At 45.2% G+C, this 26009-nt stretch overlaps 1 protein-coding gene across 1 annotated transcript in view; it reads right to left on the reverse strand.

The window, feature by feature from the left end:
• Window positions 1–250: 250 nt before the first annotated feature.
• The window catches only part of tmeff1a (transmembrane protein with EGF-like and two follistatin-like domains 1a), a 111812-nt gene continuing 86053 nt past the window's right edge, over window positions 251–26009 (reverse strand). The window contains 6 exon segments of the mRNA XM_030075159.1: window positions 251–867; window positions 4973–5134; window positions 5739–5817; window positions 5820–5861; window positions 12265–12324; window positions 25119–25267. Of these exon segments, the coding sequence (XP_029931019.1) occupies window positions 783–867; window positions 4973–5134; window positions 5739–5817; window positions 5820–5861; window positions 12265–12324; window positions 25119–25267 (577 nt within the window). The 3' untranslated portion in view covers window positions 251–782.

Consider the following 26009-nt stretch of genomic DNA (forward strand, 5'->3'; position numbering starts at 1 on the left):
AATTTAGAAAACGAACAAACATCCTCGTCAAATCGACATTTAAAAAAAAAAAAAAAAAAAAAAAAAGCCGTGATAGCTAATTTCAAAAGAAAATAGTAACAATAATAAATTATTAGCTTGTTAAAACACAGTGAATTCTTTACATGGCGTTTCATATCAAAGAATAAGTGTAAACATATCTGTCTCGCTGGCTGGACCGCTCTCGCCCCCCCTCCCCATGAAAAACAAAATACAAATAATAAAAAAAAAAAAAAAAAACTGCATTTGGTGATCAGCTGCACATCATTTTGTAAAAAGTGATAGAAATAGAAACAGAACGGGGGCGTGGAAATGATCGTCAGCATTTCCGATAAACAGCACATTCCAAGAGGGGCGGACGTTTCCGTTTGCCAAAGGAACCACATCTGTGAGGCGTTCAACAGAACTCAGAAAAGGAAGGACTTAAGACAACAGAGACGCTACGATGGCAAAGTGTCGGTGGTTTGTGTCGAGTCGGCTCCTCGCCCTCGCTCTGGCGCCGCTTTCCCAAAAAAAAACAAAAAAAAATAGTTGCGACAGCGCAGGTTGGTGCGCTACGATTCCATTTGATAAAAAATAAAATAAAAATAAGGCCCCTGAAATAAATATTCTCATTCTTCTTTTTTATGTTTTCCAAAGAAATAATAATAATAATAATAATAATAGTAATCATAATCATAATCATAATCATAATAATACGACACATCTACTGTTAAAAAATGGTATTTCCCACGCCGTAAGAAAAAACTTATCAAAAAACACGGCTATACCATCCTGGAGTTAGTGTCCGAGGAAAAGTGTCCCAGGTTTTGTTTTTGCCGGCGGCCCCTGTTGTTTTTCGGGCATTTCCTGTGATGAACGAAAGAGAGAGAGAGAGAGAGAGAGAGAGAGAGAGAGAGGGAGAGAGAGAGATTTGGTCAAAATTCATAGAGGACTAAGCGGCGAGTCTAAAAACAGAAGACACGTGGACATTCAGTCGTTCCTTCGCTCTCTGAAAACGAGACGCTGAAGCTCCCTGTGTTTCTCAGAGCATGCAGTACTCATTATTCCTGAGCGGCACCTGAAGTGGACGTCTGGACTGTGTTATTTCTGTCAGCCCTACAGGAACATGTGCGCACTTCTGCTGATACGTCGATATTTATCATTAAATATTAGAGTTGGTTCGACGGTGTACTTGCATGTTTAATATAAACTTTAATATGGACTTTCAGGCCACGCCCATTTCTCTTTCTTTCTTTCTTTTTCTTCGTTTTGGTGGTGGTGGTCTGTCATTTTGTCCTTTAAATTTGTTAAACCATGATGTCCACAGATAAAGACGTCCACGCTGAATCCAAAAGATGAAGAATCGAAGCCGTCACAAAGTTTGAAGCTGGGTAACCCTGGATTTGTGAAACTCTGGCACACTCACACATGAGCTCAAGGTCCTTAAAACAGTGACATCATCATTCTGCACCAGTGGCTGTGGATTACAATTTCAACCAATAAAACCTTCACAAATCTGTAAACATCCTCTCTCATCCACCTGTCCCTTCAAAATAAAAGCGTGTTTCTCTCCCAAACTGACATCCAAAGACATCAGATCAAAGAGGGTAAATAATAAAGATCCTGTTTGATGAGTCTTGAACCTTCACCATGACCGTCCGAGCTCCAACCCAGACCTGCAAATCTAGGGTTACCATCAAGACGGGACCCTCCAAGTCAAAATGTATTTTTACCTCAACCAACCGAGTCACAGCATCCTGGGAACCTGCTGACTGTTGTAAATAAAAGCTGCTGTTAGTTCACTTTTGCTTTTTCAACATCACTAAACTCCCTCCAACGAGAAAAGGTGAATTTGAACCACAGAGGCAGGGAGAATCTGAGTCAGAGTTAAAACTAGAGTTGAATAATTCATCAAAATACCCAAATTATAGGAGCTGCAACTTTTTACTGAAGGTAAAATGAATGAAGTGTTGTGCTGTGGTCCAGAAATAAACAGAAATCTGGACTTTTTTCCACTGAGAGCCAAAGTTCTGATGCAAAAATGATCATTTCCACTACAACTAGTGAAAGTACTTGCAAAATGATTTCTCACAATTTTACAATTTCTCACAAGCTAGCTAACTGATGAGTTTGTGTGACCTGATATAAATAAGATGAACAGCAGTGAAGCGGGGATCCACAGTCTCATAAGCTGAATGTTCTCGTTAATGTTTCCGTCTTCGTTAACGTTTCCGGTCAGCAGCAGGTTTCAAGATGTTATCCGGATGTTTAGTTTTGGAGAGAAACCTTTCCAAACGCACGGCGCCGTCGACGCTTAGCCGCAGGTGGAGAGGAGGGCGGGTACGGCGCTGTGAAACGAGGCGTCTTCAGTGACGACGTTTTTTTTTTTCCTTTTGCTTCTCCGCCTTTTCTCCGGCTGTCTGACAGGCGTTTGGAAGTTTGCAGAGGACATAAACCGAGGCTTTGAGTTGGAATTTAAATAACGTGGACGGCTCTTGACTGGCGGCGGCCTCGCTGTCGACAGGCGGCGGGGCGCCCGAGCCGCCGCGGGTTGCAGATGTATTCATTTCCCTTTTATGCAACGACCGGCTTGTTTTTCTGTCAAATGTCTGGCAGCAACTTGTGCAGAGAAAAAGGGACTTTTTTATTGGATGTTATTATGTCCTTGGAGTGACTGAAGGAAGCTGGACCGCTGCCTGAGTGACAATCCGAGAAGAAAAAGGCAGTCCAACTCAAACAGTGTTTAATTCTCTCTGGCTTTGAGCCCGTCACACCTCGGCTGTCAGCTCCAGCGCCGTCCTCTCCCATGTACACTTTTCATTTGATGAGGCTGGAAGCTGAAAAAGCAACAGGGGGAGAAACAGAGAAAAACACTCGGAGCCGCGTTCCCTCCGTCCTTCACTTCGCCTCATTTTGTCATCTGAACTCCAAATATTGTCAGAGAAACGTCTTCCTCCTCCACCAGGAGACCCGCAGCGCCGCCCTCCTCGCTCACGATAACCTCACTTTAAATTAGCATGACAAAGACACTTTATCTGGATTTTTCAAGAGGTTCAACTTCTTTTATCATCTTCAATATGTTTCTTTTTGTATTTGTTCTTTTTCATTTTCTTTCCCCCGTCTTCCCTGTGTTCGGCGCTGGAGCTCTGACCCACTTTCCTGAAGGGGATAATAAAAGATTCATCTGATTCCAGAGTATTAACTTGTGTGTAAACCAAAAGGAAAGTGCAGTGCTGTAATTACATAAGATATGGAGAAATTTAATGATCAGGGAAAAAAAACATAAATAAAAAAAATCCTGTATGTGTTTTCTCAGCTTTGGTTCTTCCAATACTCAGTTTGTGAAGCTTTCCTGTTTGCAGGAAGTGACACGTTTGATGTTTCCAGTTTGTTTGGAATAAAAGAAGAAGGAGAGGAAGAAGAAGAGGAAGTGTGTCGTTAGCACGAGCGGCGAAGAATGACAGCTTAACACAAAGAATACAATATAAAAAAAGAGAGAATATCACAGATTACCACTTAATGAAAATCTCTGCTTATATTTGCACATTGATGCCCATAAAACAGCTGCTAATAATGCTAATAAAAATGGGTCGGTTCATTATTATTTTTAAAAGGTCTGTAGTGACATTGTGTTTCCTGTTTACCAGTGATTTAGTACAGTATGTTCAACGGACATGTTAGTAAGACCACAGAGAGGGCTCCTTACATGTGTTCATTTATTTTTAAATACCGTCTAAGAAGCTCAGAGCAGTCCTACGTCACAGAGCCGAGCCCTCAGTGCAGCGTGGTGATGACGTCTGGTCAGCGAATATTTATTTTTCCCACCAAAAACATCACCTTTTACTGTAAATGCGCCTTTTACAACCTCTGCCTGTGATTACTGTGGTAACCATGGTAATAACCATAACAACAACCTGCGAGCTGCGACGCCATGACAGAGGGCGTTTCTCAATCGGCGTTCTTGTCTGTTCTTGTCTTCTTGTGAAACGTCATCAGTCCTGTTCCAATTCAAAGTTCGCATCAAACCAAGTTCGTTCCAAATTCCTTGATGTGTTCTTGCTCCGCCCCTTTGAGCGAGGATGCATCACTTGGTGACTTGTGTGGACTTGGAACAACCAGGTATCCCAGCATGCATTTTGCACCAACCAGCGGTGATGGCGGCAGCACCGGAGGAGAGAACTCCTAACTGTAAAACTGATAAATTAACCCATGAAGACAAGAACGAGGCAGAGTTGTAGTAATTATTAGAACATATAATCAATCAAATCAAATCAGGGAACTCAAATATATATCAATAGTACCTCTCTATGCTGTAGGCTGTCATTTATTTAAATTAAATTTGCTAAATTACATGGAATTTATTTATGAAAACGGAGGAGGCAGAGTAGTGATTATTATTATAAACACTACAGGAGATCTGGTTATATTAAATATTGCCCAGTCAGCTGAGATGAAGTCATCAAGCTGCTGCTGTTCCAGCTGCTGAACGACCGTCCGTCCTCCAAGTCTGTTCTCCAGAGTCGACCTCGACAAGTCCCAACTTCAAAGTTCGCCAAGTCCCAACTTGGTTAACTTGGTATTGAGAAACGCCTACAGAGGTCCACGAGCAGCTGCCGCTAACGTCACCATGGACGTAGTTATTCAAATGGACATCAGCTGAGCGTGTTGCCATGGCGATGTGAGACACCTGGAAATACTCCGATTTGCCAAGAAACACGGGCCCACGCCGGCTCTGCCTGTTCAGTTTCTATGGTCTCTTCACTTTGTGCATTCGGCAGATTTTAACACAGTATTACATAGTATTACGCAGTATTACACAGTACAGTTGTGTGCTTTTACATTGAAGCTACTGTGATGTGAGATGCTCCTCATCACGTGCTTCCTCCTGACTGCACGTCCTCCTGCGGACGCTTTGGGCTCGGGAAGCCGCAAATCAAACATCTACGCCCTTCAGTTTCTGTTTCCGACTTACCTCGTGATGCACATCACCACGGCGACGATGATGGCGATCTGCACCGCGCCGATGATGGCGGCGATGAGGACGTAGTGCAGCTTCTGTCCGCTGGGAACCACGTAGAGAATGTTGAAGTCCTGCGGCTCCTCGCACTGCGGACCCTTGTAGCCGGCATCGCACCTGCAGCACAGGGCCAGCAGGGGTCAGTACGGTACAACAGCAGCGGCAGTAGGGCTGAGTCATACTGATATCAAACTAACGTCGTGCAAATCAACTTGGTGCCAGAATTTTCTTGAATCAAGCCTCATTTTCTTGATCCTGGGATCTGACCTGCATTATTCTAGTTTGATTTGGCTTCCAGAAAAAAATCAGAAGAATCGGAAGAAAAACAAGAATTTTAACCCTCCTGTTACCTTCAAATTTACACTTTGTGTTACCAACTGGCGTCAATTTGACCATCAGCAATTAATAAAATGATAATAATAAAAATTAGTACTCAAGTTTTAAGTGTCTGGTACTTGATGTTTCGTGTTGGCAACCTAAATAGCCTTTTAAATAAGATTATAGAAAGATTCAAGAAAGATTATGAATGCCCTGTTCTTGCTCCTCAGTGTCCAAAACACCTAAAACAAATGAGTGATATTTCTTCTATGTTTTTTACAGCTAAAATACCCTGGAGGTTAGATTGAAACAGCTATGTGTGTACAAAACATGTCCAGGACACTGAAAACAGGCATCATTTTGTTAGTTTCATGTTTAAGCCGTGAGCGGAGGAGCGACTGACCTGCAGGTGGCCATGTTGTACTTGATCTCACACTTCCCGTGGACGCAGAAGCCGGCGTAGCTGTCGGCGCAGGGGATGGCATGCCGGCGTAGAATCCGTCACCGTGATCCAGGCCTTTGGTTTCTGAGACAGGACATCAGAAAGTCACCGGCTGTTAAAACTGCAAAGAAAAAACCTGCAGGTACAAAAACTGTCAGATGGTTTCAGAGGACGGCGTGTGTCGGCGTCCTGTTCAGGAATCAGGAATTTTTGCCGCGTCTTGGCTCGTCGCAAATATTATGCAAATAAAATGGCCAGGAGAAAGATTACAAATTTGGTTTGGTTTGGTGTTTCAAGCCACGTCCAGATGTTTCAGTGATTTCAAACCTGCGCACATCCCTGTTTTCCATATTCCAGAGCGCCTGACAGGAATCTGACAGGAGTGATATGTTTCCTCAATAATCGGTGGGAGTACTGCAGGAATACATAATGCTGCCTGGATTATTCATTAAACTCACCGACGTGCATTGTGTTAAATTACATTACCCGTCTAATCCTACAATGCTAATCCCGCCTGCAGGGCGGTGAAGTTCACTCTGTGGCTTGTTTATATCCTGAACAGAAGGTTTGCAGTCGGCAAGGCTTTGATTTCGAAGGCAGCGAGCCCAAAAAAAAACTTGAGAAGTGCTGAAGGATCAAATCTTCCTGTCTCAAAATGTCAAAATTTAAAAAAATACATGACACTTTCTTAGAGATTACTCCTATAATCCCACGATTCGAGTAAAGGCGGAATGAAAAATCAGCAAAACGGCAGGGATGAACGCGGCCGCATCCTGTTCCTTTAAAAATCATCGTAAGTCAACAGAGTTACAAAGTGGGTGAGGTTATGATAGTTAAAATTCATTTCCTAAAGTCTGAAAGCCAGCTGAATCCTCAGTACCAACAAACAGCAGAAAAACTGTGTGGACATAAAAACCCTGTTTACAACTATGTCCTTTTCTAATTTTCTGAAGTTCTGTTTGTGTTAAATGGGTCTTTTATTGCATTTCAGAAAAACCCTCTCAGAACGATATGATAATCGCACTGGACAGCTGTTAGTCCCTCTCAAATAAACCATAATTAATAAATAAAAAGTCACCAAACGGGCACAACATGACCGCACTCTGGATTATTTACCCAGCTGATCCTTTGATTCTTTGATTCATCAATTTGCGCATTAAAAACCCGAATGGAAACTCGAAAAAAATTCGAAACAAATCTCCAAATATCGCAAAAAAAAAAAAAGTTTTTACGATTGAGGGAGGTGGAGAAGTTGGTGTATCGATTAAAGGAAAATGCAAATAAGTTGCTATGGAAACAGGTTTAGCGAATAAATGGTGACGTTCATGATCACACTGGACAGACGACAACAATAGCCGATCTGTTTGGACCCAAGAAGAGACTTGAACTTTTCTTCAACTAATTAAAGAAAACAATATTAATGCAAACTACAAAGAAATGCCACAATCTAGTGTCACCCGGCTGGAGAATTAGCGCCACCTGTTGCTCACCTCGATGAACCAACTCCAAATATTCACAGAAGTGGATGGAAATGCGCATAACTTCAGATTTTGTTTTGCTGTTTTTCTGAAAATTTGGTTAAAATTTGCGATACATTTGGATGGAAACGCGACTACTGTGCGTTTAGTTTAAAGTCCCATGAAACGACCTCACATGACCTCGACTTCCTTAAACAGTGACGTCACCCTGCTCTAGTTGGGTGTAAACTAAAATTTCAACCAAAGAAACCTTCACAAATCTTTAAACATCCTCTCTCCTGTCCTTTCAAAATAAAAGTGTGTCTCCCTCCTAAACTGGGATTCCACTTGTGAGTGATCCCTCCCTGCCCAAACGTCCTGTTTCAACAGGAAATACATCAAATCAACAAAGTAAGAGTCTCCTTCATGGGGTCTTTAAAGTAAAACTCTGCCTACTTTGCTTCTTTATTCATGACTTGAAGTCAAAAGTTGGAGTTACGAAGTGAGAGAACGTGAACGAACTGGTAAAGTCACAAATCCGACAGAGGCGGTCTGAGGTTCTTCTCGGTTCGGTGCTAAAGGTTCTTGAGGTTCTCGCTGTGTGTTACTGCGAAGATAAGGAGCCATCTCTGTTGTGTTTTTGTTTTCCATAATAAAAGCATGAGAGCGGCTCTGTGCTGCTCGCCTCCTGAGCCGAAACATCACCTCGGCTCCTTTTTGTTGTAATTTAAGACCAAACGCCAGATGAACGCGTGACGAGTCGTCTTTATCACTTCACATCTCCACGGCGGCAGAACTTCAAGGCACAATTACTTCCAAGGACAGCTAAGTGCCTTCATTAGTGTTCGTCTTATCTCGCCTGCCCGTCCCTCTCTCTCTCTCTCTCTCTCTCTTTCTTTCTTTCTTTCTTCTTCTGTTGTTACTGAATTCCACTGTTTCTGCTTCTTCGCCTCTCCCCGCTGAAAAACATCTGGCCTGTTGCCAGACTGTCATTTCATTTCAAATCATCAGACTTTTCCTCCGGCTCTCATGCAGACTGGCTTTGAGATGAATTTAGGTTCAGATCTATTCTCTCCATCATCCCTGTTATTAATCAGAATCAGAATCAGAAACTTTATTGATCCCTGAGGGGAGGCCGGGTCAGCGGCTCAAATTCTAAGGAGAAGATTTCAATTATAAGAAAATAATTGTCTTAACCCTACTACCAAGAAAGATTTTTTTTTTTTGTAGAAAAAGCTGCATGTATTATTATTATATTATTATACTATTATTATATATTATATTATATAATATATTATATTATATATATACACACACACACACACACACATACATACATATATATATATATATATATATATATATATATATATATATATTTGTTTTTTTATTTCCATATGCTCAATTCCTTATTTCTGTGCCCACGCTTTTGATGCGACTTTACACATAATCCACATACATTTTTACAAACTTGTCTCACAAATCATAATCAGTAATTACATATGCTCAGTTTCTTAATATAATATTTTGTAGGATTAATACACATCTTCAGACTTGATGCACATCCTTTTGATACAACTTTACACATCATTTTTTTACAAATTTGTAAGGCACATATGTTAATATCTCGTTTTCCTTTTTGTATTTCTTACAATTTAATTCTTCTCTGGGGAATTTGAGCAGCTGCGGCCGACCCGGCTTCCCCTCAGGCGTCAGGGAAGTGTTTCCAGTTGTGGTTCTGCCACGCGGTGTCACCGTGACGACCAAAAACAAGCGGTGCTGCGGCGCTGGCTGGTAAACGGACGAGAGCGCAGGGTGAAGGCGGAAAGCTTTAAATGCAAAATGAAGGCATCAACAGAGCGCGTGCAGGGTTAGGGGGAGGGTGTGTGTGTGTGTGTGTGTGTGTGTGTGTGTGTGTGTGTGTGTGTGTGTGTGCAGCAGATATTTCCCCAGAGAGATTTCATTGCTAATATCCATGTGCAGAGTGAGTGCAGATAATAAAACCCTCTGGATTCTGTTTCATCTCCTCTTTGATCTGCAGCCGCTTCCAAATTCCACTCCTGGGCGGGAAACGCTGCCAGTCGGCGCCGTTAACTAACCTGAGTGTTTACCTGCACAAAATCACACCCCGACGCCGCGCCACTGCTTAATGAGGACGAGAGAGAGGCACGCGCACGCCGTCTGGAGCGCTGGACCGATTCTGCTGATGCTCGGCGTTCGTATGAGGTGTGAAGAGTTCACCGCCGCGTCCAAACCGCCTGCCGCCTCACGAAGTCGGGGATTCATTTTCACTCAGTTTGATCAGTTTTCTATGGCGGCTCATTAGGGCCACTGCAGGGACGAAAAGGAGCCAAATGTCCGAGGCTCCACATGTGCCGCCTCCTGCTGCAAACTCTACTCTGACATGGGATTCAGGAACAAGGAGATCCTGCTGATCTGAGCCCAGAATCAGCAGATTGTTTTCTTCTGAATCGGCCCAAGTCACAGCAACGTCTCTTCAGAGTCCAGATGCTGAGGAGGAGGTTGGGGTTCTGGACTCAAACCAGCAGGATTTCCTCCTGACTGGATCCCACAGGAGGAGAACAGCTAGTTTCACTGTTGTTTTTTTTCTCAAATCAAGTCAAGTCAATTTTAATTTGTACAGCCCAATAGCACAGATTACAACTTTGCCTCAAGGGGCTTCGCAGCAACACAACTTCCTCTGGCCTTAGACCCTCACATCGAACTCCCTAAGAAAAAAAAAAAAACCTTAACAAGGAGAGAAAATAGTAAGAAACCTCAGGAGAGCGACCGAGGACGGACAGACAAGTTTCCTGTAAATTTACATCTTCAGAATTTCAGAATTTTCTATATTTTTTTCTCATAAATTTGCAACTTTAATCTCACAATTTTTTTTTTTTTTTTTTTTTTTTTTTGTAAATCTACCACTTCAATCTCAGAGAATATTCAGGCTGTTTTTTTCTGGGAATATTAGCCCTAAACCTCAGGCTGTGTCATTTTTTTCTCTCTAAAATGGCCCTAACACGCCGTCACAGCTTTATCAGGTTTACTTTTTATGTTTTTAATTTCCACTCCATTCTTATCTTGATGGTGTGTGAGCGTTTCCACAGTAGAAACCACAAAGACCTCTCCTGGCTGATGTGTAAAAGAGGACATGTGGTGTCGGTATCAGGATCGAACAGAGACTCAGTCCAGGCTGAACAGAAAACACACACTCGTTTCTTCATCAGTAAAAAAAAACAGATTCTGGTCTGGATCTGACAGCGGCGGTTCAAACTTTCATCTCATAAGAATGATGTAATCTCAGAATTTTTTTTTTTTCGTTGTTAAAAGATGCAGTGGAACGTTCAAAGTTTCATTCCCTTCCTGAGGAGAAACTGGATCTAAAGAAAAGCAGTGAGAGCAGCTGGAAGAGAGGAAGAGAAGCTGAAGGCTGCAGCCAGACAGCGTCAGCATGAATGATCCGCTTATACAACATACACAATCAATATCAGCAAGTGAAAGAAACACATGTACTGTATGAAAACCTATATAAACCTAATATAGTCAATGTGAAAATGAATGAAAACTATTTAAAAATGGCTGCAGCAGATGAGAGGTGAGGGAGACGGGACTGATCTCTATGGAAAGGTGATTTCTAGCAATTAGAGTCGCCCCCCAGCCATCGATCAAACCCCTGCAAAATCACCTCTGCTCATCAAAATGACTGATTCAGATTAAGTTTTTTTCCATGAAAAACTGCTGAGGTATGACGGTACACCTTGAGCCCCTTTGAGGCGGCACCTCACCTGGATATGATGCGGCAAAGAACGATGAACGAAAATAACCGTCTCACCCCGTCATACCCAAAATACAACAACATTTTGCTTGTGTTCGTTTTTATTTCATGAACTCTTTGGACTCTGTTCTAATGATTTGACTTGGACCTGCACCTGCACCTGAAAGGCGTGCAGGTGCAGGTGCAGGTGCAGGTGCAGGTGCAGGTGCAGGTGCAGGTGCAGGTGTGTTCAGGGTGAGTCCAAGTCCACTTTCACTATTTAACAGCGGAAAAAAGGCCGACTGCTCCAGACGCCTGCTTTAAAAAAAACATTTTACTGAGTCTCCTCTGCTTTTACTGCCAGGACATTTGAAATGAGACACTTTGGACTTTTACTGCAGGAGATTTTTACTGCACTACTTCTACTTCTACTGCAGTCACATACCAGCAGAGGAACAGAACTTCTACTTCTACTGCAGTCACATACCAGCAGAGGAACAGTACTTCTACTTCTACTGCAGTCACATACCAGCAGAAGAACAGTACTTCTACTTCTACTGCAGTCACATACCAGCAGAGGAACAGTACTTCTACTTCTACTGCAGTCAGATACCAGCAGAGGAGCAGTACTTCTACTTCTACTGCAGTCACACACCAGCAGAGGAACAGTACTTCTACTTCTACTGCAGTCAGATACCAGCAGAGGAGCAGTACTTCTACTTCTACTGCAGTCACACACCAGCAGAGGAACAGTACTTCTACTTCTACTGCAGTCACACACCAGCAGAGGAACAGTACTTCTACTTCTACTGCAGTCACACACCAGCAGAGGAACAGTACTTCTACTTCTACTGCAGTCACATACCAGCAGAGGAACAGTACTTCTACTTCTACTAGAATGGCAGTTTGTAGTTAGTCTCTCCATCACTGACCAGACCCTGGTGGCCTCACACACACACACACACACACACACACACACACACCCCTCCACAGTGCGTCGAGTCGAGGTCACACACTTCAGGACACACAGTTCGGAGCGGCTGCAGGTTGCCTCGTTCCTGTTTCTTCTTCTGCGCTTTACATTTTGTTCTCTTTGCTGATGGGTTCGACCTGATTAAATCCTCCTCTCTGTGCTTTCCTGCAGCACTTTGAGATTCGCTCTAAATGAGAGGAGCAGCGTCATAAAAGACACTGGTGTACTGCTGTGTGTGTGTGTGTGTGTGTGTGTGTGTGTGTGTGTGTGTGTGTCTGCGTGGCTGAATCAGCTTCTTACCCAGGATGTTGATTTTGAAAGGACTGCCGTCGTCTTTCTTGCCCAGTTTCTCTTTATCGGCTGCGGAGGAAAGACACGTGCTGTTTAGCCGACACGTCACACGGGAAAACACACAGTTTACAAACTGCACTTAAACACCGCACACACACACACACACACACACACACACACACACACAGAGACACAGACAGCAGATGAAGATAAGTGAGCAAAATAACCGACAACAAGGTTCGTCTCTGTGGAAACAAAACAGGAAGCTGAAGCCTGAAAACCAGATGAAGACGTCCCATCTGTTTCTGCTCTGTAAACAAACCGGTGAGCAGGTCATCCAGTCTCAATCCTCGGTGTTCACAATCCTGCTTTTCTTCAATCCAGCTCAAAAATCTGCTGGTGGGATGAGATAATCCCACTTGTCTCCAACACTGATCAACTTTTCTTGACTTCTTGAATCATTTTCTTGATCCCGGTGGCTGATCTGCCTCATCCTGCCTCGTTTCAACACATTTACCCAGAAAAAAAAAACAGCCTGAAACAAGTGAAACTGCACTGGAAACAAGTGGGATTATCTAATCCCACCGGCAGATTTTAAAATTTATTTTATTTTTTTATTTTTTTTTTTTTTTTTAGGGGTGATGTCACTCGTCCTCTGTGTGGTCCATCAAACCGAGGTGCGTTTATTTCGTTAGCCTGGTTCATTTGGAGGGGTGGGAGCACGTACTTTGAGCTCTGGATAATCTGGTGGGTTCGGTCAGGACGTCGTAACTGCCCAAAACAAACTGCATCATGGGAGTCAGCACGCCAGGGCTCAACTCAGATTCAGATATTTCTCTCATTTTTTTTTGGCTTTGTTTGGTTTTATTAGTAACGTGTACTATCATCATGTACTTACTCATTCATGTCTGCATTATTATAGGAATACTAATTATATTATATATATATTATATTATATATAGCGTATGTTGTTTTTTTGGTCGAGGCGTGTTCTGTATTTGTTATCATTAATGTACTGTTGTTACAGTGTGTGTGTGTGTGTGTGTGTGTGTCATACATGGAAAATCAACAAAAAAAAGATAGAAAAAAAGATTCAGATTCTGAAAAAAAAAAAAAAAAATCTAGTACAACCATGTCAAAAAACCTGTCTCTGAAAACTGTCATGCTTTAGAGGAGAAATCAAAATAAAAGTACTGTTCCTCTGCTGGTATCTGACTGCAGTAGAAGTAGAAGTACTGTTCCTCTGCTGGTATGTGACTGCAGTAGAAGTAGAAGTACTGCTCCTCTGCTGGTATGTGACTGCAGTAGAAGTAGAAGTACTGTTCCTCTGCTGGTATGTGACTGCAGTAGAAGTAGAAGTAGTGCAGTAAAAATCTCCTGCAGTAAAAGTCCAAAGTGTCTGGATGCTTTTAGAAACAGTAAATCTGTCAGATTTGATCTTTTTTCTGTGAAACAGCTTGAATCTCATTCTGGACTCTTTGAACTGGACATTCCAGAGAGCCAGAGAGCAGGTGGGATTTAAAATGTAGTACAATACTTCAGCACTAAAGTACACTTTAAAAAATACTGCAAAGGTACACCAAAGAGCTACTCAGTTACAGTAACGTGAGGAAACGCAGCCCTGAGAAGGTACAAAACTAAAGACTGCAGGAGGCAATGATGATGATGATGACGATGATGATGATGATGATGATGTGAGGCCGACATGTTAATCTTGCAGAAATCTAATTATTTTCATACAATCAAACTAACTTGGATTCAGGAGGATAAAAAGATGAGGAGTGTGTGAGCAGCCGTGTGGTTTCACTTTTGCGACCGGGGGCCACGTTCCCTTTAGATTCCAGCTCCGACCTCGGTAATGAACTCATGTTTTCCACCATGTTGTCTTTTGGTGTGTCTCAAATCGTGCACTTCCATTAGTGCACTGTCTGTAAGTACACTTAGCTGACAGTACACTGTAGACGGCCCACCGCGTCATTGGTGGGCAGACTCAAACGGGAGCAGCGATCGCTATAAACGTAAAGCTAAACATAGTCACCGTTCGTTCCGACCACGAATACGACGGGTAGCCGGCAATAATTGCGTTTTTCGCCTCTGGACCGCAATGTAGGCTTGTAAACACACGAGCAGTATTTGCATCGCTACGGTGGGTTGTCCATGTTGGTTGTTGTGATTCCGAGCGAGCGTCTCGCACACCCACATGATCACGCTTTACGATGACGTCATGACGTGGCTCTGACTTGGCTCCGCTTGGCTGTTGACCGGTGGAAAAGCAAACCGGTTCTTTGTTGGCACCAGTTAAGCACCGGCTCTAGCACCAGCTCCAAACCAGCACCTTTTGGTGGAACCAGTTTTTTGGTGGAAAAGGGGCATGAAGGAGACACTCAGAGCCAACGTGCAGAACCACATCACATAGAAAAGATCTGCATGTCTTCATCATTTTAGACTTTCCCTGGAATCCAGCAGCTCTTGTTTGGGATCTTTGGAAACCTCAGGATCTCTGCTAGAATTTAAAATAAACTTCTGTGTGTCTGAGCAAAGTGTTTGCATGCGGCGAGTGTTTGAACGTCTGGATTCACTGAAGGGAGCTCACAGACGAGCAGGAGGAAATATAAAATATATTAAAAAAAAAAAAAATGAAGCACGCTACATCTGTCGTCATGGTTCCACTGTTCTTGGTGTCTTCTTCTTCTTCTCCTCCTCCTCCTCTCCTCCTCCTCCTGGCTCTTGCATCATCCTGCCATCAGACTTTGCGTCAGAGTTTCTCTCGAAGCTGCGAGCGCGAAGCCGCTTCACCTGCAGAGCCTGTTTGCTGTCAGAGAGTGTTTCTCTTGTAATCTGTTTATCTGGGAGGCCGGGTGAGCTGTGTGTGTGTGTGAGTGTGTGTGTGTGTGTGTGTGTGTGTGTGTGTGTGTGTATGGGAGGATGTTTGATTTTCAGTACAGGCTAAAGGAAGTGGAGGATGGTGTTTACTTGCCATCTGAGATTCAATTGGAGAGGTGGAGAGGGTCAATCTGTCTGAGAGGCAGTGTGTGTGTGTGTGTGTGTGTGTGTGTGTGTGTGCGCGTGTGTGTGTGTGTGTGTGTGAGGTCTGTTGCAGCAGTATTTCTCCGAAAACAGTCGACAGGCGGCTTCATGTTTTTGACGCAACGCTGCTCTCATCTGTCTCTCTCGGCACCCGTGGGTGCAGGGAGGAGGAGGAGGAGGAGGAATGCTAAGCAGCGAGTGCACACACACACACACACACACACACACACACACACACACACCTCATACTGCTATATCCAGAGGCAGAGACTATTACACACAAAGACAGACAAAAATACACAAACACACTTATACTAGGCGCACACACACACACACACACACACACGCACACACGCACACACACACACACACGCGCGTATGTAAATCCACACCAAACACATGCACACAGAGCAACACACACACACACACACACACAATCATGCATTACATGCACAATCACATGTGCACATTCACAAAACACAAGACAGAAACACACACACACACACACACACACACACACACTCATGCACAAAGCAGCACACACACACAAATGTGCATCACACACATATACGTACATGCACACACTCACACAACGATTGCAAAGATACACACACACACACACACACACTCATCCATTTTTAATGCTCCATCATTCTTGCGGAAATATTGACAGACTCTCTCTCCTGTTTGTTTTTGACACTGTGACTCGCCCTCTCTCTCTCTCTCTCTCTCCTCTCTCTCTCCCTCTCTCTCTCCTCTCTCTCTCCCTCTCTCTCTCCTCTGTCTCTCTCTCTCTCCTCCTCCTCTCCTCTCTCTCCTCCTCTCTCTCTCCTCCTCTCCTCTCTCTCTCCCTCTCTCTCTCCTCTGTCTCTCTCTCTCTCCTCCTCCTCTCCTCTCTCTCCTCCTCTCTCTCTCTCTCCCTCTCTCTGTCCTCCTCTCCTCTCTCTCCTCTCTCTCTCTCTCTCCTCTCCCTCCCTTTCTCTCTCTCTCCTCCTCCTGTCCCCTCTCTCTCTCTGCTCTGCTGGGCGATCGATCTGACAGGAAGACACCGAGCAGGGAAAAATAAAAGCCTCACCCTGAAGTCGGTCGTCTAATCCTGTAAATCTGTGAAAATATTCTGACACGAGTTTCATTTTTTACCAAAAAAAAAAAAAAAAAAAAGTGAGATAAACGGACCAAATCTCCGCTGACGGACAGAACATGTTTCATTCAGTTTCACTAAAAACAAACCTGTGACTGAGCTCACAGGCGTCACCGTCTGCGTGTCGGCTGCTGAGCAAATGAGTACAAGCAAAAAGTGAATTTTCAAATTAAAAGCTGCTGATTCTGAACAAATGGGGTCGGAGTGTCTTCGGTTTACTCGAGCGTTTTTAATTTTTTTTTTTTTTCTGATTTGATTTTGGGGATGAAAAACGTTGTGTGGATCCACTTTTTATTGAAAAAAGAAAAAAAAAAACAGAAGTTATTTGTTTCTGATTTATTGCATTTTCAAGATTTTGGATTTTTTTAAAAAAATCAATCGTCTGTGGGAGAAAATGACCAGTTCTTCCTAATTCTGACAAAACAAATTATTGTTTTTATATGAAGAAAGGGAAAAGAAATGGAGTGTTTTTTAAGCCTGAACACAATCAATGAAGTTTTAAAAAACAAAAAGTGTTCAGCTGCTGTCGTGCTGTTTCTCCTCCTCCTGATACTTTGTTTTTTTTGTCGTTTTTTAATAAGGAGAACAGATTGGACGAGCAAATGGACAAGTAGCTGCTAACTGGCAGCAGCAGGACTGATTTGGTGGTGAGTTTCCCGGGCAGAGAGGCTGGCGGAGCAGCCGGCGGCGTGCCGGACGGGCACCGCGGCGCTCGCTTCCTGTCAGCGCCGTCACGAAGCCGGCTGGACGGCGGCGGCAGAACTCATCCAGAAACACGCCGATCAAAACGTCCAAGTTTTGAAACGGCAGCTGAAATCACAGACTGTGACGGGGAGGGGGGGGGGGGGTCAGCTGGACGGAGCGAATTTCAGATTTAAAAATAAGGCACATTTTCTTCATCCTGAGGGGATTCAGGCGTCACATCAGCAAGAAAATCAAATGAAACACGTTGTGCAGTTTTTATTTACACCCTGCTGCTCCACGCCGACTGCAGGGCTGAACCAGAAGTGAGACAGGCAGAGAGAAAGGGATGATGTGATGATGTGAGGAGCGGAGAAGCCTTCAGGTCGTAAAGCGCCGCTCGAGTCCCGCGGCGAGTCCCGATTCCCGCGGCGCTCGAGTCCCGTGGTGCTCAAGTCCTGCGGTGAGTCCCGAGTCCTGCGGCGAGTCCCGAGTCCCGTGGCGAGTCCTGAGTCCCGCGGCGCTCGAGTCCCGCGGCGAGTCCCGCGGCGAGTCCTGAGTCCCGCGGCGAGTCCCGCGGCGAGTCCTGAGTCCCGCGGTGCTCGAGTCCCACGGCGCTCGAGTCCCGCGGCGAGTCCTGAGTCCCGCGGTGCTCGAGTCCCGCGGCGCTCGAGTCCCGCGGCGGGTCCTGAGTCCCGCGGCGCTCGAGTCCCGCGGCGAGTCCTGAGTCCCGCGGCGAGTCCCGCGGCGAGTCCTGAGTCCCGCGGTGCTCGAGTCCCGCGGCGCTCGAGTCCCGCGGCGGGTCCTGAGTCCCGCGGTGCTCAAGTCCCGCGGCGCTCGAGTCCCGCGGCGCTCGAGTCCCGCGGTGCTCGAGTTCCGCGGCGAGTCCAGAGTCCCGCGGCGCTCGAGTTCCGCGGCGAGTCCCGAGTTCCGCGGTGCTCGAGTCCCTTGGCGCTCGAGTCCTGAGTCTCGTGCCGCAGCGCCGAGGGGAGGAGCGGTGAAGTTTGACGGCGGCCGGCAGGAAGGAGCTGGTGTGTCTGGGAGGAGGAACATCTGGAGGAGCGGAGCCTGCAGCTGGAGGAGCTCTGCAGTTTGACGGAACGGGAGGAGCGGCTGCAGGATTCGGGCTACAATGCGAATCAAGATTTTTACGTCTAAGAACTGAGATCACGATTCTCACACGATTCTTTTTTTTTTCCGACAAAAATATTTATTGCAGTCTTAGACGTTCGAGTGAAAACTGTGTGAGATGCTTACGATGCAGACGCCACGTTAAACACACGGCATCACATCTTACAAAATACCGATTTGGGTAAAGGTTTGCAGTCGACAGTAAATCTAAAGTTCAAATAAAACCGACTCCCTCAGCTTGTCGGCTGATTTTCGATGTCACAACATGCACCTGCTTCTCAAGAAATGCCACAAACTGCAATGTAATTAAAAAAAAAAAAAAAAAAAATCTTCCACTTATCAGCAGCTGTTTGGACGTGCTGGCAGTGAACGCAGCTTTGGGCTTGTGTTTACTCAGAAAACAATTTGTTTGTCTGACATGACATCTGCTACATCCTGAGCCGCCCTCCACAGCTTCATCTACAGGAAGGAGACGGAGGCGACGGCCCGGGGAGGCAGGAGGGAGGGAGGCCAGGTAGCTCTTCACCTCACACACAGACACACACACACACACACACACACACACACCCTGAACCCTCCTACCCCTCTGAGCCAATCAGACGCTTTGTCACAACACCATCCACCTTGCAGGCCCAACAACTGACAAGAAATCCATAAATCCTCCCCTGCTTACCGTCTGCTGCCAGGAGGGAGGGAGGGAGACAGACAGGGAGAGAGACAGACAGAGAGAGAGAGAGACAGAGAGAGAGAGACAGGCTGTGTGCAGTGATTGTGATTCCAGGGGAGTGGATCAGGCAGATCAGATCGGAGAAGATGGACTTTGAGGATGAACTTCAGAAACAGCTTGTGGCTGCCGGCTGCAGTCGACCAAAGTCTCCAAAAACATCAGACGGCAAGCTGTGACTGCAAATGAGCTCTCGCATCCCCAGCCTCCCCCTCACCTCCCTCCTCCTCCTCCTCCTCCTCCTCCCCATGGCCGCTCTGTCCTACAAAAAGCCATCGAGCGCTCAATCAGAGCGGCTGCAGCTCCACTCTCAGACGCTCTGCTTTCTCCTCTCTCCCAGCAGCAGCTTCTTCAAACACACTTTGGACTCACTGGCACAGCAGGGCCGGTGTGTGTTTTAGCTTTTTTTTTTTTTTTTTTTTGGTGTGTGTGTGTATTTTTCCTGTTGGACACTCCTGTTGTCAGTATGAATGGCGGTCCTGTAACCTGTGATCAGTGATGAGCATCGAGGCCAAGTGACGGCATCACTTCAAAATGTTAATAAGTCAGATTATCATCCTTATTATTGTTGTTATTCATTCTAATAACTCAGGCACAGATGTGAAGAATGGAACTGATTGGTCCAGTAATAACATCGACCGTGCATCGAGTTAAACTTTCCTGAAAACCACCTCTGTCATGACTGACCTGGATGGATTTGGCAGGCGCAGGAACTGGATCCAACGTGAGAAACATGATCGAGGTTTTGGATTCTTCTGTAGTTTTAATTAGACGGAGGTTTTATTTGTTGTGTCACTTTATTTTCTCTTTCTTTTTCTTTTCATCGACGCTTTTAAATGTCCGTTGTGCATGGCATGCTCGGTCCAAATACACTTTTCTTGCTTTTCCTTAAAGTTAAAAAACCTAAAGGGATTTGTCCAAAAAAAAAAAAAAAAAAAAAAAAAAAAAAAAAAGGGTATCACGTAATCGTTTTATTTTTAATTTGAACAAAACGCTCAGCTGACTGTGACAAAGTGATCCGTCCGCCTGAAACTCGTCGATCGGGAGCATCTGAAAGATCTGCCAACTCACATGTGGAGGTTTGAAAAAACACATTTGATCCTCTGTCGTGTTGTGATCACCTAAAAAAAACTCCAACACCCACAATGCCTTGCTTATGATCTCCACGGCTTCCTGTTTGTGGACGCTCACGACACAATAACTCAGATGCACGTCTATTTATTTTAATTCTCCTCCTGCAGCTGACATCCACTCTGATCTGACGTTTGTGGGATTTTATTCTCTTTTTTTTCTTCCTCGTCTTTACTCTCTTTCTTGTTCACCTGTAAAGAAAACCTTTTCATGTGGCTGCACAAAACGTCCTGAAGATTTAGTCGAGTTTTGTCTCGTTTTCAGCACTTGAAATAAACGTTCAGGTAAAAAGCTCTTTTTAATTAGGACAGAATGCGCTGAGCTTGTTTTTGTCTGGACGTCCTGATGTGATATCTGCTGTTTGTCATCCGGATTTGTTTTTTTCTCTTTCTCTCTTTTGTGCAGATTTTCTTTCATAAGCCCTTCTCTTATCGCAGATCGTCTCAGCCACATATTTTTTCCTGTTTATACGTCCAAATAAAGTGGAAGCTAGTCAGCGTCCTCCTCTCTGGACAGCTCTGCAGGGAGTTTGACCTTCGACCCCGCTGTCCGCTTGTGTCCCAGAGGGATGAACCTGCCGTCTGATGCCTCTATCGCTCCTGCATCGGATCAAAATTGGAAAACCCACCATCGGGGCTTGGGGAGCTTCAGAAAATGGCCGCCATAACGCGGGTGAGTTATGGCAGAGGCCAGTTCCAGCTCAGTTAAACTGCCCTATAAACCAAAACCACTTTATGGACCTTGCGAGATACACAAATGGCTTTTCAATCGGCGCTCGCATATTTTTTTCTCTGCGATGTGAGCGGGGGAGCCGGGCCGCCCCGTTTCTCTGGGACAGATGAAAGATTTTACATCCTCACGGTTTTGGCATTCAGGAAGCCGTGTCATCCCGAGGCGTTCGCACTGCGGCCGCTGGAGCCGGTCAGCGGCACAGGACAGGCAAACACGGCACTACGTGGCCGTTACAGAGGGAGGGCTGTAAAGCCAAATAGAAAACAAATAAATAAACTGATGAATTAATAAAATGAGCCGCTCAGTGCACAACACAGCCTGCAAAGTGCAAAGCAGCAAACAATCCATCATCCAGCTACACTGATCCACACCAAGTCACACCAAGTCACACACTGAGTCACACCGAGTCACACACCGAGTCACACCAAGCCACACCGAGTCACACCGAGTCACACCAAGCCACACCGAGTCACACGAGTCACACTGAGTCACACAAGTCACACCGAGTCACACACCGAGCCACACCGAGTCACACACCGAGCCACACCGAGTCACACTGAGCCACACTGAGTCACACTGAGCCACACCGAGTCACACTGAGTCACACTGAGTCACACCGAGTCACACACCGAGCCACACCGAGTCACACACCGAGCCACACCGAGTCACACACCGAGCCACACCGAGTCACACTGAGTCACACACCGAGTCACACACTGAGTCACACACTGAGCCACACTGAGTCACACACCGAGCTACACCGAGTCACATTGAGTCACACCAAGTCACACACCAAGTCATACACCAAGTAACACACTAAGCCACCCTGAGCCACACTGAGCCACACTGAGTCACACCGAGTCATTGAGGCACACCGAGTCACACCGAGCCACACTGAGTCACTCACCGAGCAACACTCTGAGCCACACCGAGTCACACCGAGTCACACACCGAGCCACACCGAGTCACACTGAGTCACACACCGAGTCACACACTGAGTCACACACTGAGCCACACTGAGCCACACCGAGTCACACACCGAGCTACACCGAGTCACATTGAGTCACACCAAGTCATACACCAAGTAACACACTAAGCCACCCTGAGCCACACTGAGTCACACCGAGTCATTGAGGCACACCGAGTCACACCGAGCCACACTGAGTCACTCACCGAGCAACACTCTGAGCCACACTGAGTCACACTGAGCCACACCGAGCCACACCGAGTCACACACCGAGTCACACCAAGTCACTGAGCCACACTAGCAATGCATTAAGTTGCAGTTCATTGGAAACATTAACTATTCTGATTGTGGTTTTAAAAGCCCTTTTCTTTCTGATATGATTCAGTTTATGTAGGTCAGCACTGCAGTTACAGCAGCAGGAGTAGAGGATTTCAGTTTCATGACTTGCCACTAAATTTTGCATGTCTTTAAATCCTGTTTTTTTTTTTTTTTCCAAGCAAGGTGGGAAAAAAATCTGCCAGTGGGATGAGATAATCCCACTTATTTCCACAGCAGTTTCAGGTGTTTCAGGATTTTTTTTTTAGGACAAAATCTGTTGAATCCAGTTTTTTTACTTTGTTTGGAAGAAAAATAAGATTTGATCACTGAAAATAAAACTAAATGTCCTGTTAATATGGAGATTGTTTTGCAGAGTGCAGAGTTTTACAGAGTTTGCTGCAGCAAACTTGTGACTTCTGGGTTATAAATCAACCTAACAAGCCAGCAACCAATTCAATACTCGTGAATTTCAGGTATCGAACACTAATTGGCTTCTTTTTCCCCGGTGATGAAACAAAATTGAAATAAATGCAATGGGATGCAGGCGATTCTTTTCCCAAGCAGCCTAAATCTTCCTTTAAACCCTCAGCGGAGCACCGAGCTGATTCATCACCGTCGCTTCCTCTTCCACCTTGAACATTATCACGGCGCGGCGGCGAAGGTCATCATTTAAATTTGAACCCGTGGCTCTGAGATGAGACGGCGTGCGCTTTAGCTCGCTGATCCACTGAGACGAGCGTGTCACTTCTTAAAGCGTCCCCCTCGACTCCAGAGAGAGAGGCACAAACACTGCTGACTGCACGCCGCATGTGTGTGACCGCTTCATCTCTTCCATAAATCACTGTAATTATTGAAATCATGTAAGACCAATTAATGCGCCTAATTACCGGTGTTTTCCATTAGGGAATTAATCCGCAAACCAAGCACGTCGTCGGTTTCCACAGGAGCCGCGTTTTGATTGGATTAACCGGGACAGTTATCCACACCTTGTCAACATGTATGGATGCATAACGAGCAGCGGGCCAATTACACGGCAGGAATTACAGGTTTACAGTCAGCAGCCTCAGACTGGAGGCTTTGCAGTGGCATCAATTATTCACCAGCAGCCAACTTTCTCCATCATGGAGGAGCACTGGAGGAGAACTGGAGGAGCACTGGAGGAACACTTGAGGAGCCCCGGAGGAGCACTAGAGGGACACTGGAGGAGCACTGGAGGAACACTTGAGGAGCACTGGAGGAACACTGGAGGATTTCTGGAGGAACACTGGAGGAACACTGGATGATGTCTGGAGGAGCATTTGAGGAACACTGGAGGAACACTGGAGGAGCACTGGAGGATGTCTGGAGGAACACTGGAGGAGCACTGGAGGAACACTGGAGGAGCACTGGAGGAACACTGGAGGAGCACTGGAAGAGCACTGGAGGATGTCTGGAGGAACACTGGAGGAGCACTGGAGGAACACTGGAGGATGTCTGGTGGAATGCTGCAGGAGCACTGGAGGATGTCTGGTGGAATGCTGGAGGAGCACTGGAGGATGTCTGGTGGAATGCTGGAGGGGCACTGGAGGATGTCTGGTGGAATGCTGGAGGAGCACTGGAGGAGCACTGGAGGACTGGTGGAGCACTGGAGGAGCACTGGAGGACTGGTGGAGCACTGGAGGAGCACTGGAGGAGCACTGGAGGAGCACTGGAGGAGCACTGGAGGAGGACTGGAGGAGGACTGGAGGAGCACTGGAGGATGTCTGGTGGAGTGTCAGTGTGTGAGCTGATCGTGGAGCATGCTGTCCTGAGTCTGCAGGTCCATTCAGTAACGTTCTCTGTCAGTGGTTCTCAAACATTTTTTCAACAATTCACCCCCTTTGAAATATTTTTCAGCCAAATAACTGCTGACAAGTGAAAAAAAAGAAATAGTAGAAAAAACTATAATGTGGTCCAGTCCAGCTCCATCAGTGTGAACCAACAACCTGATGCTGAGCAGATTCTCTTGTTTGTGTTTCTGCTTCTTCTCTTCTTCCTCCTTGTTTCCAGCTGGATCGCTGCTACGCTTCAACCACTGATCCACTTTCTGGATTTGTGTTCTCATAGTGAACAAATGGGAACCGAATCTAAAATACGGTTTATCAAACTTACATCAACATTTTTATTGAACCTATTATTGCAAAGGCTAATTGTTTTAGCCTATGAAATAATAATTTACATGAGTCATGTTTTTTAAATAAATGTTTTGGGGTTTTTTTTTTAGCCCCTGCAGTACCCCAATGTACCTCGAGGGGTCCACATACCACGATTTGAGGACAGAGATGGTTAGCTGGTTAACTAGCTAACAAGCTAATATTATCAACATAAAATCAATCAAATCAAATGAAATGTAAAACAGTTAAACAGGTAGCTTAAACAGCTGTGGACAAAATGGGGACAAAGGTGTGACATTTTTTGGTGTGTGTGTGGCTGTGTGTGTGATGATGATGCCGCATTCATTTCAACTCAGACCTGGTGAACCCTCTGCCTGTGGATCATTTCATTAAAGAAAATGAACTAAAACAAGTCAGCTTTTGTTGTTTGTGGCAGGAACTGAATCAATAGAGTTTATGAAGCACTTAAACAAATATGATGCGCACACTTTTTATTTTAGCTTCTTCCTGCAGGCACCAAGCTCACCCTGAGGATGTGATGTTGTTCAGGTCGGGATTTACATCCTGACTGAGGTCTGACCTGAAGTGAACTCCTGACGAGAAGCTCGGCTGCCGGCTCAGTTTAGGAGGCAGGTCAGGATTTAACTTATAACTTTAATTTTGCAACCTAATCTCGGCAGTCAGAGCCAGGCCACTTGTTCACTTCACAAGGGACTGGCCTCCCTCCTCCTCTGCTGCAGCTCCACTTTGCAATTCACAGAGAGGAGACGGGTGATTTAAAAAGAAAAGCCTTGCCTGGTGCAGCTTTAACCTCCCTGCAGCTAATGAGCATTAAACTGAGAGCTTTAGATCAGCCGCGGCCGCAGAGCTGCGTCTTACCTGGGCATCTTCCCAGGTGTTTGACGTCGATCTGCTCCTGCTTCATGCACGACGCCTCCCGGACCAGACACGGGTTGTTGTACGAGTTCCCGTCCGTGGCGCACACGGGGTTCTCATTGTGGCCGCTGCAGTCGATGTTGCATATGCACCTGGGGAGACGAGTCATTTTTCAAGGTTGTTTTCATGAACCCGGAGCTGGAGGTGCTCCACCCAAAAACTAAAGAGAGGCCTAATGAAGACACCGGGAAGATGTACGAGGAAAACAGGCAGGACAATGAGCGCACTGTGTCTTCATTCAGCAGCTCGACAGCGCTCATCAGCATCAGCACCGAATCATTAGCCGACAAAAACGCGCTCACAACGACCTCTGGACATATAAACTCATCAATTTTATTTTTCACAGAGAGCTGACCAAAATCTTTTTTTTTTTTGTAAGGTGTTGTGACTTTATAGTCCAGTAATTTTAGGCCAAAATTGGGGTCAACCTAGGACAAACTGCAAGAGAAGCAAACTCTTCGAATTATTCTGTTTACACATGCATATCACACATTATCTGATTTGATATGCGTTAATTGGAATAAATGCCAAAACAGATATTTAAACAGTGAATTAAAAGGTTACTATATATATAGTAACTTTGAATTAAAAGGTTAGGCTACTATATAACAGTGAATTCAAAGAACTTGTAATTGACTTTTTTTCTTGTCTTTGTGTGTGTAATCAACCTGTGAATTTTTATAGTGATATCTGAAAGTCAAATTTTGAACTCCATTCACCTGTGTGTTAAAAAGGGTGTTTTTTGGTATTATATGGTCATATAGAGGTGATTTTCAAAACTTTCCACCAATGGGATTCCTTGGGACTTTTTTCCCTCCCTCAGGACAAACTTAG

Source organism: Myripristis murdjan, chromosome 17 (genome assembly GCF_902150065.1).
Source record: "Myripristis murdjan chromosome 17, fMyrMur1.1, whole genome shotgun sequence".
Classification (NCBI taxonomy): Eukaryota; Metazoa; Chordata; class Actinopteri; order Holocentriformes; family Holocentridae; genus Myripristis; species Myripristis murdjan.